The following is a 13,754-nucleotide window of genomic DNA, read 5'->3' as shown; positions in this document are numbered from 1 at the left end:
TTTGCTGCGTGTCCGGACGCTGCCTTCTTGGGGGTTCTCTGACCACAGAAAATTTATGTACAGGTCCTCTGCAAAAGACGCTAGAGAATCCTGCCGACTACACCACTGTGACAGATAGGGGGCGCTATCACTCCCTTGAACCCTCTGATCAAATGCCAGACACCAGGTAAAATCCAAAATATTGAATTTATTATAATAATTACGTGCACAAAGCACCCTCCTCTCCACACTACTCATATACAATAATCAATAACTAATCCTCCACACTCCCAGACGCGTTGCCACCCTTCCACCCAGCTCAGCTCGACGTCTGGGATTTCCCACAATCCTTTTATAGTCCTTGATCTGGAAGTGTTTCACCCTCTCTGTCCACGTGACTAGGAACACTTCCGGGTCAGATAAAAATCCTTTTTCTTCACCCCGGAAGCACGTCAGTCTTCTTGTCCATGTGACTCGGATGTACTTCTGGGGCGTAGGGCAAATAATCCTTGTTCCTCCCTGTAGCGTCCTCTGGCGGCCCCCATGGTATCCAGCAGGGCTGGGTATAAAAACTGCATCATCCAGGATTCCCTGCTGGCCTTCGGGGCACCTCCATGCTGCAGGGAGGGCTCCACCCGGCGGCCTGGGGGTATTGGCCGGGATGAACGGCCGGCCATATATCACATATATATATATATATATATATATATATTTATAATATAATATATATATACTAGCAAATTACCCGCGCTTCGCGGCGGAGAAGTAGTGTGTTTAAAGAGGTTATGTAACCATATATAATATATCTATGTATATATCTATATATATATATCTATCTATATATATATCTATCTATATATATATCTACATCTATATATATATCTATATATATATCTATATCTATATATATATATATCTTTCTATATATATATCTTTCTATATATATATCTATCTATATATATATCTATATCTATATATATCTATCTATATATATATCTATCTCTATGTATATCTATATATATATATATATCTATATATATATATATATATATATATATATATATATATATATATATATATATCTATATCTATATATATAAAAATGGAATGGGTGGGTCGTCGGGTGGGCCTTTTTTTCATTCCGTTGAAAGACACGCCCTACTCACTGGACAGTTAAAAACACCAATCAAACTAACGATGACATCAAGTATTACCCAATCAAAAGTAGGAAAGGAGGCATCTTCATAAAATGCGTGTGGGATGATTTGCATGAGACGCTGCTTTAAAAAAAAAAATGATAAAAAAAATACGGGATAAATCCCGTCCAGTATTGATTCAAAACGGGACGCGCAATTTCATTCTCAAACGCGGCACGATTCCGTATTTTAAAGGACGGGTGGCAACCCTACAGTGCCAGGTAACCACCCATACAATCACATTGTGATTCAGACTAGGAATGCAATGAATGTAATTACCCCGATCTACATACAAGGCGAAAGTGTTGCAACATTCAAAGATGATGGTTTGGGATAAGTACACCATACAACATAAAAGAGCTTATGAAGCCTTGAACCGAAAAAAGCAACATCTCAGAGATCGTAAAAAAAAAATAGGAGCTAATGTCGTTTTACTCGCTGTAGATTTTAGTCAAACATTACCAGTTATTTCACGAGGGAGACCAGCACATCAACTCAACGCGTGTTTAAAATCCATGCTTCTACCACGCTCGGTTATATGTCGCGTGTTCTCGGGTAGGTGCACCAAAAAATGTATACATTTAAGCATGTAATGGGCAAACAAAAAATGAGGTATACCCGAAGGCACAGCAGTAGTACTTAATGTAACTTTACTTCTTAAATGTTAATGTTTTACTGTTTAATAATTTATACGTTTCTTATATGTTGTTCACATTCTTTTATCAAAATACCACTGACAGCGCAATGCACGATAACATGGAGTGAATACACCATACGCATCCGCCCACGGCTGCCCTGCTGTGCGCAGATAGGACTTGATTGTACAATAAAATAAAATAAAGATAAAAAGACTAAAACAATCATCACCCATAAAGCAGATAGTAGACGTGACGTACTATATGTGTACCACATTTCAAGTGTATAGGTGCAACGGTTTGCGAGCTACAGGTCATTTAAAATCCTGGACAGACACACAAATTGCCACGGTAGCAAATTACAGAAGAAGATTTTACTGTTTAATAATTTATATTTATATGAAATGTGCTTCTTATATATTACTTCATATTCTCATATGATAATGATGTTAATGTTTATATTGATTTCTGTGTTATTAAAACTGCATGTATGTGTGTATATGTGTATATATATATATATATATATATATATATATATAAATATATATATATATATGTATATATATATATATATATATATATATATATATATATATATATATATATATATATATATAAATATATATATATATATATATATATATATATACTAGCAAAATACCCGCGCTTCGCAGCGGAGAAGTAGTGTGTTAAAGAGGTTATGAAAAAAAAAGGAAACATTTTAAAAATAACGTAACATGATTGTCAATGAAAGCCCGTTTCACTCAGTAAGTCGTATGTGTGTGTATATATATGTACATGTGTATATGTAGATATGTATATATATGTATATGTATATAAATGTTTATGTGTGTGTGTATATCCATCCATCCATCCATTATCCAACCCGCTGAATCCGAACACAGGGTCACGGGGGTCCGCTGGAGCCAATCCCAGCCAACACAGGGCACAAGGCAGGGAACCAATCCTGGGCAGGGTGCCAACCCACCACAGGACACACACAAACACACCCACACACCAAGCACACACTAGGGCCAATTTTAGAATCGCCAATCCACCTAACCTGCATGTCTTTGGACTGTGGGAGGAAACCGGAGCGCCCGGAGGAAACCCACGCAGACACGGGGAGAACATGCAAACTCCACGCAGGGAGGACCTGGGAAGCGAACCCAGGTCCCCAGGTCTCCCAACTGCGAGGCAGCAGCGCTACCCACTGCGCCACCGTGCCGCCCGTGTGTGTATATTATATATATATATATATATAAAAGACAGCAACAGTTATAACAATGACAACACAATTACATTGACAATCATGTTACGTTATTTTTAAAATGTTTCCTTTTTTTTTCATAACCTCTTTAACACACTACTTCTCCGCTGCGAAGCGCGGGTATTTTGCTATATATATATATATATATATATATATATACGAGCTGTATATACCCGGCGTTGCCCGGGGCAGAAGTAACCTAATCGGTCAAACACTTACATATATACCAAAGTAAACCTAATCGGTCAAACAGTTACATATATAAAAAAACCGAACCTAATCGGACAAACAGCTAATCTATATACATAAGCAAACCTAATTGGTCAAACAGTTACATAAATACAAAAGCAAACCTAATCGATCAAACAGCTTCATATATACAGAAGCGAACCTAATTGGTCAAACAGTTATGCATGTGCAGAATGATTTTACAAACATTATGCGTGTTAACAATCATTAAAAAGAAAAGATTGAGGAACTGTTCTTCTATATGTGATGAAGCCACTAATCAGACAGATTTTTTTCAGGACCCAGCTGTTTCATAACTAAACTACTGCCACCCCAAAGTAATGCCTAATAGTGGTTTTTGGGGTAGCTGTGGAATAAAAAGGGTGTTTTTTAGTCAGTAAGAATATGACACTACCCTTCAGTACGGGCTGAAGGGTGCCTATGTAAGGTTTTACATCCTTCCCGTATGGAAAAAAAAAACATACTAAACTTTTTTTTCATCATTACACATAATCTCAGTCAAATGGAAGTACGCATTCTCAATTTATTTTTATCTAATTTTTACTTTTTCACAAAGCCATCCCATGCCAATTTGTATGAATAAACTTTTGCTAGAGAGTTAGCAAAAGTTTATTCATGCACATATTTTAATACGGATAATCTATCTCTAATCAAGGTTCTCATTTTCATTCTAATTTAAAATAATAATAGATACTCATTTTTTTCTTCTGTTTTAGAAAAACCAATCTATGCCACCTACGTCTTCGTCAAGTCAGCTTCATCCAGCTTCATCACATATAGAAGAAGAGTTCCTCAATCTTTTCTTTTTAATGATTGTTAACACGCATAATCTTTGTAAAATTATTCTGCACATGCATAACTGTTTGACCAATTAGGTTCGCTTCTGTATATATGAAGCTGTTTCATCGATTACGTTTGCTTTTGTATTTATGTAACTGTTTGACCAATTAGGTTTGCTTATGTATATAGATTAGCTGTTTGTCCGATTAGGTTCGCTTCTGTATATATGAAGCTGTTTGTCCGATTAGGTTCGGTTTTTTTATATATGTAACTGTTTGACCGATTACGTTTACTTTGGTATATATGTAAGTGTTTGACCGATTAGGTTACTTCTGCCCCGGGCAACGCCGGGTATATACAGCTCGTATATATATATATCTATATATATCTATCTACATATACATATACACATCCACATATACATATATATTAATACATATACAAATTTATATATATATATATATATATATATATATATATATATATATATATATATATATATCTGTATATATACATATCTACTTATTGGCTCCTGTATTTAGGATATAGCGGGTTGAATAATGGATGGATGGACATTTGTATGCATAGCCCTATTTGCCCGTTTTCGTTTTTTTTCTTTCTTCAGTAATATTTCAGTAAACCCAGAGCTTGTCAGTTCAAATCCTGGTACTGACACCACTGTGTGACCCTGAGGAAGTCACTTCACCTGCCTGTGCTGCAAAAAACAAAAGTAATGTAACAAATTGTACCTCAGATGTTGCAAGTTGCTGGAATAAAGGCATAAGTCAAATAGATAAATATGTATTATACACATAGGAACTATTCATTTATTTTCAGTTAAGTCATTTGCAGCAAACCTTTATAAATGAGGGTTTCTCCTTTTTAGATAGTGCAAACTGTTTCTTCTTCATTGACGTTTTCTCTTGGAGAGCTTTTTTCATTTCATTGAAAATGAAAGCAGCAGCTGCCAAAATATGTAGCTTTCTTATTAATTTTTCAACATTGTGTAAAATAAATTTATAAAGTAACATAAAAGGTTTAAATACTGGTTATCCTTTTACACTAAAATATTACTAAAGAGATACAAAAAAAGTAAAATGCATATGTTCTTTTTCTTTAAGGAGATTAAATATTACTGAAGAAAGAAAAAAAACAAACTAAAACAGCCAAATGGGGCTATGCATACGAACTTAAAAGGTTTAAATAAAACAGAAATATATATTTTATTTTTACTTGCTTAACTTGTGGAGGGTGTATCCTGTAGCAAAGCCCTAACTTTTTTCGTGAAAGCCCGTTTCAGTCAATAAGTCTTAAAAAAAGGTGTAAAGATATTGACAATAAGCTAAGCAAACCCAGCAAGACATGGACTCGTTTAAATCAAGTATCATTACATCTTCCTTTCTTAAAGAGAAGTAAGGCAGTACTTATAAGCTTACATATATCTATCTATCTATATATATATCTATCTATCTATATATATATATATATCTATCTATCTATCTATCTCTATATCTATATCCGAAGCCGTGCAAGCACACTCTTGAGAATGCAACGTATAGTTGTACAGGAGAAAAGCAATCTTGCCTCAAATCAATGGCAACCTTTTGTAGGTCTATGAACTTAATTTAAACTTTAGGTTTACACGGTGCTTTCTTTCCGAAGTACCTGCACTCATGAATATGTCTGTATGTGTCAGTCGGTCAAATCCATGCGCTTCACACCGGCGAAGTACCGCTTTTAAATTTTTATTAAGAAGAAAAGAAAACCTTTTTAAATTGAGGGAAAATATACTAATAACAGTTTGTTAAGGATCTGTTTTTTTGTGAAGCTGCCTTCACTCGAGTGATCACTTCGAGCTGACTTGCTGGCCAACTATAAGCGTTACCTGGTAGGTAACCACCCATACAATCAGATTGTGAATCAGACTACGAATGCCGTGAATGTAATTACCCCGATCTACATGTTGTCAAATAAACGAACCACACGCCGTGGCGCAATTTTAGGGGCTTCGCCTGTAGCGCTGACGTCCGAGGTTCGATTCCCGTAAGGGAGTGAAGTGAGTGGCTGGTTACCTACCAGGTAACGCTTATGGTTGGCCAGCAAGTGAGGCAACATCAGCCACAGTGCCTTCAGTTGTGAGAAGCAGATCATAGAATGGTTGAAAATAGTTTACTGTCAAATAATGCAAAGAGTACGCGACACGTCTTTCCCCCTTATTCTTGGCTCATCAGGCGTACACACTCACTGCACTCGCTTACGGTAATCGAACCTCGGACGTCAGCGCTAGAGGGGCTTCACAGCGGTGAAGTATTGCTTTTAAATTTTAATTAAGAAGAAAAGAAAACCTTTTTAAATTAAGTCTTAAAAAGAGGTGTAAAGATATTGACAATAAGCCACGCAAACCCACCAAGAAATGCAATCGTTTAAATCAAGGCGCAAGTCGAAAAACACCATCCCATAATATTAGTTAACGATTAACACATTTCTATATGTATTGTAAGCATACAGTACAACTGATAATATGTTGTGCTTATTTATCTGGTGTACCGACATTTTTGCGCGTTTAACGTCTGAAATCTAACGTGGTTTGTGCCCTTCAGAATGAAAACAGTTTGCATTTACCTTTTTAATAAAAGGTGAGCTTTTAAGCCTGAGAAATCACCCCGTAAATGCACACGTTTAATTGCACATGTGTTAATATGTATGCTTACACAGTATTAAGACACTCAAAAATTAACGTCATTTACCTTCGTTCCCGCGTTTGACTCGTGCTGTGAATCTCTTCCTTGTTTTCAGTTCACGTGATTACGTAGGAGGCGTGATGACGCGATACGTGACTCCGCCTCCTCCATTAGAGTATATGGACAAAAAACAGGTTCCAGTTATGACCATTACGCGTAGAATTTCAAAATGAAACCTGCCTAACTTTTGTAAGTAAGCTGTAAGGAATGAGCCTGCCAAATTTCAGCCTTCCACCTACACGGGAAGTTGGAGAATTAGTAGTCAGTCAGTCAGTGAGGGCTTTGCCTTTTATTGATTAGTATGTGTGTATATATATAATATAATATTATAATATAAACACAGTCATATGAAAAAGTTTGGGAACCCTTCTTAATTCTTTATATTTTTGTTTATCATTGGCTAAGCTTTCAATGTAGCAACTTCCTTTTAATATGACATGCCTTATGGAAACAGTAGTATTTCAGCAGTGACATTAAGTTTATTGGATTAACAGATAATAATAATAATTCTTTGCATTTATATAGCGCTTATGCAATATGCATCATAGCAAAATTAGACAGGTGCATAAATTTGGGCACCCCAACAGAGATATTACGTCAATACTTAGTTAAGCCTCCTTTTGCAAATATTACAGCCTCTAGACGCCTCCTATAGTCTTTGAGTGTCTGGATTCTGAATGGAGGTATTTTTGACCATTCCTCCATATAAAATCTCTCAATTTCAGTTAAATTTGATGGCTGCCGAGCATGGACAGCCTGCTTCAAATCATCCTATAGATTTTCGATGATATTCAAGTCAGGGGACTGTGATGGCCATTCCAGAACATTGTACTTCTCCCTCTGCCCGAATGCCTTTGTAGATTTCCAACTGTGTTTTGGGTCATTGTCTTGTTGGAATATCCAACCCCTGCGTACCTTCAACTTTGTGACTGATGCTTGACCAGTATCCTGAAGAATTTGTTGCTATTGGGTTGAAGTCATCTGACCCTCAGCTTTAACAAGGGCCCCAGTCCCTGAACTAGCCACACAGCCTCACAGCATGATGGAACCTCCACCAGATTTGACAGTAGGTAGCAGGTGTTTTTCTTGGAATGCAGTGTTGTTCTTCCACCATGCAAAGTGTTTTTTGTTATGACCAAATAACTCAATTTTTGTCTCATCAATCCAAAGCACTTTGTTCCAGAATCAATCTGGCTTGTCTAAATGAGCATTTGCATGCAACAAGCGACTCTGTTTGTGGTGTGAGTACAGAAAGGGCTTCTTTCTCATCACCCTGCCATACAGATGTTCTTCATGCAAATTGCGCTGAATTGTAGAACGATGTACAGTTACACCATCTGCAGCAAGATGTTCTTGCAGGTCTTTGGAAGTGATCTGTGGGTTGTCTGTAACCATTCTCACAATTCTGCGCAGATGCCACTCCTATATTTTTCTTGGCCTGCCGGACCTGGGTTTAACAGCAACTGTGCCTGTGGCTTTCCATTTCCTGATTACATTTCTTACAGTTGAAACTGACAGTTTAAACCTCTGAGAGAGCTTTTTGTAGCCTTCCCCTAAACCATGATACTGAATAATCTTTGTTTTCAGATCTTCTGAGAGTTGCTTTGAGGATCCCATGCTGTCACTCTTCAGAGGAGAGTCAAAGGGAAGCACAACTTACAATTGACCACCTTAAATACCTGTTCTCATGATTGGACACACCTGTCTATGAAGTTCAAGCTTTAACAAGCCAATCCAACCAATTTGGTGTTGCAAGTAATCATTATTGAGCAGTTACATGCATTCAAATCAGTAAAATTACAAGGGTATTCAAATTTTTGCACAGCCAGTTTTTCATACTTAATTTAATTTCATGCAACTAAATACTGCTTCACTAAAAAGCTTTGTTCGGAAAACACCCCAGTACTCAATGTTCCTAGGAAATGAAAGGCATACCACTGTTATCTTTGTTGTTGAAAGTAGAGTAAATTATTATGCAGACTGAAAGGGGTTCCCAACTTTTTCATATGGCTGAATATATATATATGTGTGTGTGTGTGTGTCTGGCGCTGACGTCCGAGGTTCGATTCCCGAGAGGGAGTGCAGTGGAGTGTGTACGCCTGATGAGCCCAGAATGAGAGCGAAACACGTGTCGCGTACTCTTTGCATTTATTTGACAGTAAACTATTTCAACCATTCTATGATCTGCTCCTCACAAACCGAGAGCACCGTGGCGGATGTTAGCAGATTGCTGGCCAACCACAAGCGTTACCTGGTAGGTAACCACCCATACAATCAGATTGTGACACAGACTACGAATGCCGTGAATAAATATATATATATATATATATATATATATATATAATATATATATATTAAAATAAACACTCACCTTAGTTGTTTGTTTTTTTTTTTTTTTCCCCCCCTCAGCCTTTTGTCATAATTTGTATACATACAAAATGTGACTCTGTTAAACTAGTACATTGTTCCTTTCTAAAGACTATACTGATGAAAGTGACTTGCAGAATGTGAGATAATGAAGTCTATGGAGTTACTTCCAAAAGCATAAATGTTAACATTAAGTATTGTAAAATATGGATCCTTTTACAATGCTGCAAGCTTCCATCCAAATTCATGTGTTAATAGAATTTTGCAGATTGTGTTATGTTTCAGGCATTTGAGCAGACCAAATTAGTTTGAAGGTTTTTCAAAATAAATTGTATGTTCTTTTTATGTTGTACACCTTACAGTTAGCATAATTTGAAATTTTTATTGTGCGGTTAACTTGAGTAATTCTACTAAATTATTTATATACTTTTTCCTGTTCTTCAGATTCCTGATCAAATGTTTTTCCATACTGATTTTCGTCCACTTATCCGTGATTCTAATAACTATGTCCTGGATGAGCAAACGCAGCAAGCTCCTCACCTCATGCCGCCACCTTTTCTTGTGGATGTTGATGGGAATCCTCATCCAACACGCTACCAAAGGCTTGTTCCTGGGAGGGAGAACTGTAAAGATGAACAGCTTATCCCTCAACTTGGCTATGTGGCCAATGGTATTATATGCCTTTAGATTATCTTTAAAGTGATTTTTTTTTGTTACTCAATATTATATGTGCTATTATTGAGCAAAGTCTTGTGTGAGCTTTGTTTATGAAGATAAAACTTATTAAAAATTAAATTTTTTGCACTGCTCGGGTGAATTTTTGTTGTTTGAATAACAGGGGTAATACTGCAAGGTGAAGAACTTTATTATACTCGACTTTTATCGTTTGAGCACTTTGAGTACTGAGAAAAGCGCTATATAAATGTAATGAATTATCATTATTGTTTGCTGTTCTGCCTAATTAAACCAACAAGTGAAATAATTCTGCAGTTCTTACACTGAAATCTTTGTCTATAGGTGATGGGGAGATTGTGGAACGTGTGATTGGGCAAGAAACTGCTGGAGAACCAGAGGAGAGCCCTTTAGATGGATTGATAAGGCAGCTACAAAGAGAACATGACCAGCAACAACATGAAGAGGGCAGGCATAATGGGTTTGACTCCCAGAATGACCATCCTGAAAGTAAGGGCCAAGTCTAACAGCTGGACTGAAGAAGCAATTATTTATGATAAAAATACTTTGATATGAGTGTGTCTCAATTAACACTACTGTCATTTATTTAAATTAGTTTTCTGGTCCCTAGAATTTTACTGCTGTATAACTAATTTCTTAAAAGAACTTTGTATTCATATGAAAGACACACTAGTTTTACGATCTGTAGGCTATCAAGGCCAAATAAATGTTTCCAGAATAGCATTGTTACATTTTGAACTACTCTTAAACCAATGCATTGTAACCACTGTATGCAGTGCAACCCAAATAAATCATAAAAACAGAAGCACATTAGCATTAACTAGAGTAGTATTTGAACATTGAAGATTATTTGTTTTGAGTAGAATTTAATATTTAACTAGTTCAGCTCTCCCCAAGTCTAATGAGTCCGGTGGACCTTCTTAAAATTTGAATGATGAATTCTGGTCATTTCAGCATTCACTGCAAACTGGTAACATCTGAGAGTTGACATAGCTTTTGGGTGACGATTGCCCCTCCATTTGCAAAATCTATGCATTAGCAGTGTTCATTCTTGGTCTCTTATTCAACCAATCGCATTTTTAGATCACTTTGTCTGAATGATTTGAAATTTAACATTTGATTGCCTTACATTTTTTCTGTAGTTCTGGATCTCACTTTTAATGCCATTTGTATGTTTTCTTGTTTTTGAACACCTGCATTTATTGACTTGTGTCGCCACCACTGCCTGCTTATCTTGCCACTTGATATTTAATAGAAGAATGCCCAAAGGAGTTCTGGCTGAACTCCTTTGGGTAACTGCTGGTTAAAGACGTAGGGGAGACTGGTGAAGAACCTGCTTACTGTGCAGTAGAAGCATCGGGGGTCTGCACGGCCCAAGGCTGGCTTTGCTAAGGGTCACACACACTTTGGGGTTTGAATGTTTAAAATGCATGAACCACTGGGTGCAGCTTGAGAAATACAAATAAAGAAGCAGTCGGACCCCCTGGAACACATCTTTGATTTGTAATGGCTTGAAGGGGGCCACTACAAGATCGGCTTGGGGCGACTGAACTTGTGCAAAAAAAAAAAAAAAAAAAAAAAAAAAGGGCGGCACGGTGGCACAGTGGGTAGCGCTGCTGCCTCGCAGTTGGGTGACCTGGAGACCCGGGTCCTCCCTGCGTGGAGTTTGCATGTTCTCCCCGTGTCTGCGTGGGTTTCCTCCGGGCGCTCCGGTTTCCTCCCACAATCCAAAGACATGCAGGTTAGGTGGATTGGCGATTCTAAATTGGCCCTAGTGTGTGCTTGGTGTGTGGGTGTGTTTGTGTGTGTCCTGCGGTGGGTTGGCACCCTGCCCGGGATTGATTCCTGCCTTGTGCCCTGTGTTGGCTGGGATTGGCTCCAGCAGACCCCCGTGACCCTGTGTTCGGATTCAGCGGGTTGGAAAATGGATGGATGGATGGATGGATAGAAGAATGCCATTTTTTCTGAGAATGGTGTTACAGCAGTTGGCTTTGACTCCATCCATCTTATTTGGGCACAATAGTAGTAAAGTGGATGAATGGACAAATCTGTGGCCTTATTTATTTATTTATTTTTATTAAAAAATATTTGATGTTTGTAGCTTTATTTGCTAGATAGTGCTGTTTTTAGATTTTTTTTTTTTTGGGGATATGACAATTTTTAATGTAGTGAAAATCATTCTTCTTTGGTGACAGGACAATTAGGTGAAAGTGCATAAACATCAGTATCAAAAAGTTTTCATTGTTATTTTCACTTTTACTCTTTTAAACACAACATAGTTGCTTCAGGAATAACATTGAACATATTTGTGTTTAAACCACTTTTCTTCTTGTGATTTCCAAGCCTTAGGTTTATGTGTTGCAGCTAATATGTTGATTGTTAGAAAGAAATGTAGGCATTAGTGTATGCCTATAAATATGGGAATATTTAGTTTCACTTTTCAATACCTTCTATACTATTTTAAATACAAACTTTATTATCATCTTTACCAAACTTTTAGTACAGGACACATCTCCTTGTTACTGAGTTAATTGCTGCCATATTGTTTAGTGATTGTTACAAATGCCAATGTTGTAGCTTTTGTGACTGTGACGTTGCACATATTCATATTATGATTCCAATTTGGGGATGTGATTAATAAACAACTGCAATGTCCATTGTAAATGTCTGTGGAAAGTATATTATCAGTTTAAAATGTTATGCATGTCATTTTGAGTGTTTAAGCTGAAATTATTATTTTAAAATCTATAGGTGTTGTACATTATCTCTTACAGTGCGCCTTTATTTTTCAGATGGTTCAGGTCTTAGCGCAGAGATGGGATCTCCACCTAACATTGGTTTACGACGCAATGGGCAGATTGAAGGAGTCCGTCAAATGCACCAGAATGCACCTCGAAGTCAGATGGCCACTGAAAGAGATCTTATTGCATGGAGTCGTCGGGTTGTTGTCAATGAGCTTCACCCTAATATTAGCAGGTATGATTTAAAATATGCAATAACTGAAAGAAATATGAAATCTGTTAACTAAATAATTCTTAATGCACACATGTAAAATGCAAGGTTGACTCACTCTCACTCATCAACAAAAACACTATTTCCTGTTTAGCTATAAATCAAGTGGTAAAGCAAAAGTTGTTAAAAAGCCCCTCGCAATAATAAAACTAAACACCACAAAATCTCAAATTACTTGGTGGATTAAATTGAAATTTAATGACCTTGTAGAATGAACAAAATGATCCTGACATGTGCATTCTTTATCGATATTTGCCATTTATAATGCTCTTGTGAATGGGACATTCTAACACACCGCATCTTCAGTTTTGCCACAACACTCACTGAGAAATGGGATGTGCAGGTTTATGGAAATAAAGGCCATCCGCAGAAGCATAGCGAAAGAAATAAAGTTTGGCAAAGCTGAAAGAAGATGTGTTTTAAGTGTTTACCATTTCTTGTGGCTGTGAGTGTAGTGAACTTCCTGCAAGAAAGACAATTAATTGTTAATTCCATTTGCTGGTATAGCTAAAGTTCCCAATTTTCCTGTTAAAATGATGTATTCTATGATTTTCTACATTTTCCCCCACCATCAAAATGGCCTCTGCTTAGCCTACTCCTAGTTTTCATTTTAGCTAATGCGAAATTCCATCTGAAAAGAGAAGTTGGAATTTGAGTTCCCAGTAGGAAATTTCGACTGGAATGCCCCCAAAAGTCAGATTTCCTACTCAAAAGATTGGGATGGCTTCACCAACCCCGACCTCAAAATTCAAAGATGGTTGCATAATGCATCAACAGTAAGCGTAAGCTGTATTTTATACAGTTTAATAGCATATCTGTCTATTTGTGTTTC

The 13,754-nt window shown here is 37.0% G+C and overlaps 1 protein-coding gene across 1 annotated transcript in view; it reads left to right on the top strand.

Annotated features, from left to right (window-relative positions):
* brwd3 (bromodomain and WD repeat domain containing 3) overlaps nucleotides 1-13,754 on the top strand; it is a 183,440-nt gene that overhangs the window by 53,964 nt on the left and 115,722 nt on the right. Inside the window, 3 exon segments of the mRNA XM_051934489.1 lie at nucleotides 9,662-9,887; nucleotides 10,235-10,399; nucleotides 12,703-12,886. Coding sequence (XP_051790449.1) covers nucleotides 9,662-9,887; nucleotides 10,235-10,399; nucleotides 12,703-12,886 — 575 coding nt within the window.

This window comes from Erpetoichthys calabaricus, chromosome 12 (genome assembly GCF_900747795.2).
Source record: "Erpetoichthys calabaricus chromosome 12, fErpCal1.3, whole genome shotgun sequence".
Classification (NCBI taxonomy): domain Eukaryota; kingdom Metazoa; phylum Chordata; class Cladistia; order Polypteriformes; family Polypteridae; genus Erpetoichthys; species Erpetoichthys calabaricus.
Note: the sequence above shows the minus strand (reverse complement) of the source record. Positions and strands in the feature narration are given on the sequence as shown.